The 2,147-nt window shown below is 49.3% G+C and overlaps 1 protein-coding gene across 1 annotated transcript; it reads left to right on the forward strand.

Moving 5' to 3' along the window:
- Positions 1–714: 714 nt before the first annotated feature.
- Positions 715–1,628, forward strand: LOC123050249 (auxin-responsive protein SAUR22-like). The gene has a single exon (XM_044473072.1). It carries the CDS (start codon positions 781–783, stop codon positions 1,177–1,179), a length of 399 nt encoding a protein of 132 aa, XP_044329007.1. The 5' UTR covers positions 715–780; the 3' UTR covers positions 1,180–1,628.
- The last annotated feature ends 519 nt before the right edge of the window (positions 1,629–2,147 follow it).

Here is a 2,147-nt window from a genome sequence, read left to right on the forward strand (position 1 = left end):
CCGCTAGTACATGAAAGCTTTGGAAAACAACGCAAAATCCATAAACACGGAGAATAAATACAACTTGCATTGCAATACTTTTAAATAAATATGATTATTTGCATCCTGTGAAAACAATTACAAATAAATTTATACGAAACAAATCATGTAATTCGTAGCAATTTATTTTGTACCTCATTTTTCTTGAACATTTAGTATCTCAAGGGTTATAAGTGAATGATTTTTTTCTCCTAACTGTCCTCCCACCCCAAATCAATATCCTTTCCGTCCCAAAAAGGGAGTAGTATCCTTTTTGTGGCGATCATTTTAGTATCGTTTGATGTGTAAAAAATGCAGTTCCATGCAAAGTACAAGCGGAACATATATCTAGGGTTTTAAGCATTTGCAGAGCGACTCATGGTACATGTTATACACACGCACAAAATAAAAATAGACATATGGGAGTACCTAACAAATGAACCAAAAGGACAATGATCTCCACGAGGAGGAGATGTTACCTGGCACAGCATTACTTAGCACATGTTCTTGGTTTAGATGCTAATCTTTTTCACATGCGATAAACCAAACATAGGAAGAAATTTCCGTCGTCACAAAGAAAATAAACGTGAAGCCGAGGAATAATGTCACATCGGCCAACTGGACGAGGCCAGCACCTACCAACCGCCTATAAAAACTCCACGCTGCGCTCCCCTCGAAAGGCAGAGCATTCCCACGCCGACTCCGTCCGTCCGCGCCATCATCATCCCACCGAAAGCAGAGCATCCTCGGCCGGCGAGAACGATGGCCAAATGCGGCAAGATCCGGAGCATCGTCCGCCTCCAGCGGACGCTGCGGCGGTGGCGGTCCCGGGCCGCGGCGGCGCCGGTGCCGTCGGGGCACGTGGCGGTGTGCGTGGGCGGCGAGTCGCGGCGGTTCTTGGTGCGCGCGGCGCACCTCAACCACCCCGTGTTCCGGGAGCTGCTCCGGCAGTCGGAGGAGGAGTACGGCTTCCCGTCCACCCCCGGCCCCGTCGCGCTCCCCTGCTGCGATGAGGACCGCTTCCTGGACGTCCTCCGCCGCGTGTCCTCCGAGGACCGCCTCCTCCGCTCCTTCTGCTGCCGCGTGCCGGTCGTCACCAGCCGCGACGTCGCTGCGCGGCCGCTGCTGCAGGGGATGGCGGTGGAGAAGCTCGTGTCGTGATCAGTGTATGGAAGGTGCGCGCCTAGGCCATTCAGTATGCTCCGTGTGGATGCAAGCTAGCACCGGCGGTTTGGTACCGCCGGCGGCCCCGGTGGCGGCAACTGTTCCGTTGGACGCCGACAAGGTTTAAGCATCTCGTGCGCCTGCCGGAGCCGAGAAGACGAACTGAGCGAGCAACCGTGAATGACGCGCACGGCAAGCGATGGCACGTCGGCCGATCGAAGGGCGTGCTCCGGCGTAATGGCGGGGCGCCCCAACCGTAGTTCGTCGAGGGCGCCCCGCGTGCGCATCTGAGGCCGCCGGGGGGCGTGCGGCTTAGCAACTACTAGTTCTGTAATTCTTACCTTGGCTGAAGGTAGAAGATTTGTTCCTTTTTACTTGAAGAACGTGATGACTTTCCTGCTTGTCTAGAATCCTCTTTCTGAAAACTTTTGTGATTGTGGTAACTGGTTGCATCCTTGCCCGGAGTCTATCTATATCTATATCTGTACCTACTAATAAAGCAAGGTGCGTTTCGCCAAATTTTTCATCCGTTCACCGTCGAAAAGAATTCTATACCTACTAATAAAGCAATGTGCGTTTCGCCAAATTTTTCATCCGTTCACCGTCGAAAAGAATTTTTTCCTATGCAAGGTGGTACTAAAATCTTACGTGTTCGTCTGCTATATAAAAGAAGTCTTTGCCAAAATTTCATACATGGGCCGCCCGCGCGTTGTGGCCGAGCGAATCCAACCCATTTATTTTTCTTCCCACGCAGCTGAGGAAATTCTATTTTCAGCATAGGGCGACAAATAGTTAGGCTGGCACTTTTTTCTTTGTTTCTGTGTTTTACTTCTATTTTTATTCTACTTTCCCTATCTCTTTTTTCCTTCCAAATTATTTTCCTTATAGAATTTATATCATAAATTCAAAATTCTCAAAAGATGTTCAGAATTAAAAAAATAAAATTTCGGAAAATGTTCAAATTC

This window comes from Triticum aestivum, chromosome 2D (genome assembly GCF_018294505.1).
Source record: "Triticum aestivum cultivar Chinese Spring chromosome 2D, IWGSC CS RefSeq v2.1, whole genome shotgun sequence".
NCBI classification, from domain to species: Eukaryota; Viridiplantae; Streptophyta; class Magnoliopsida; order Poales; family Poaceae; genus Triticum; species Triticum aestivum.

What these genes read in the sequence shown, in the direction of transcription:
- LOC123050249 (XM_044473072.1), top strand. Translation starts at nt 781, where the DNA reads ATGGCCAAATGCGGCAAGATCCGGAGCATCGTCCGCCTCCAGCGGACG.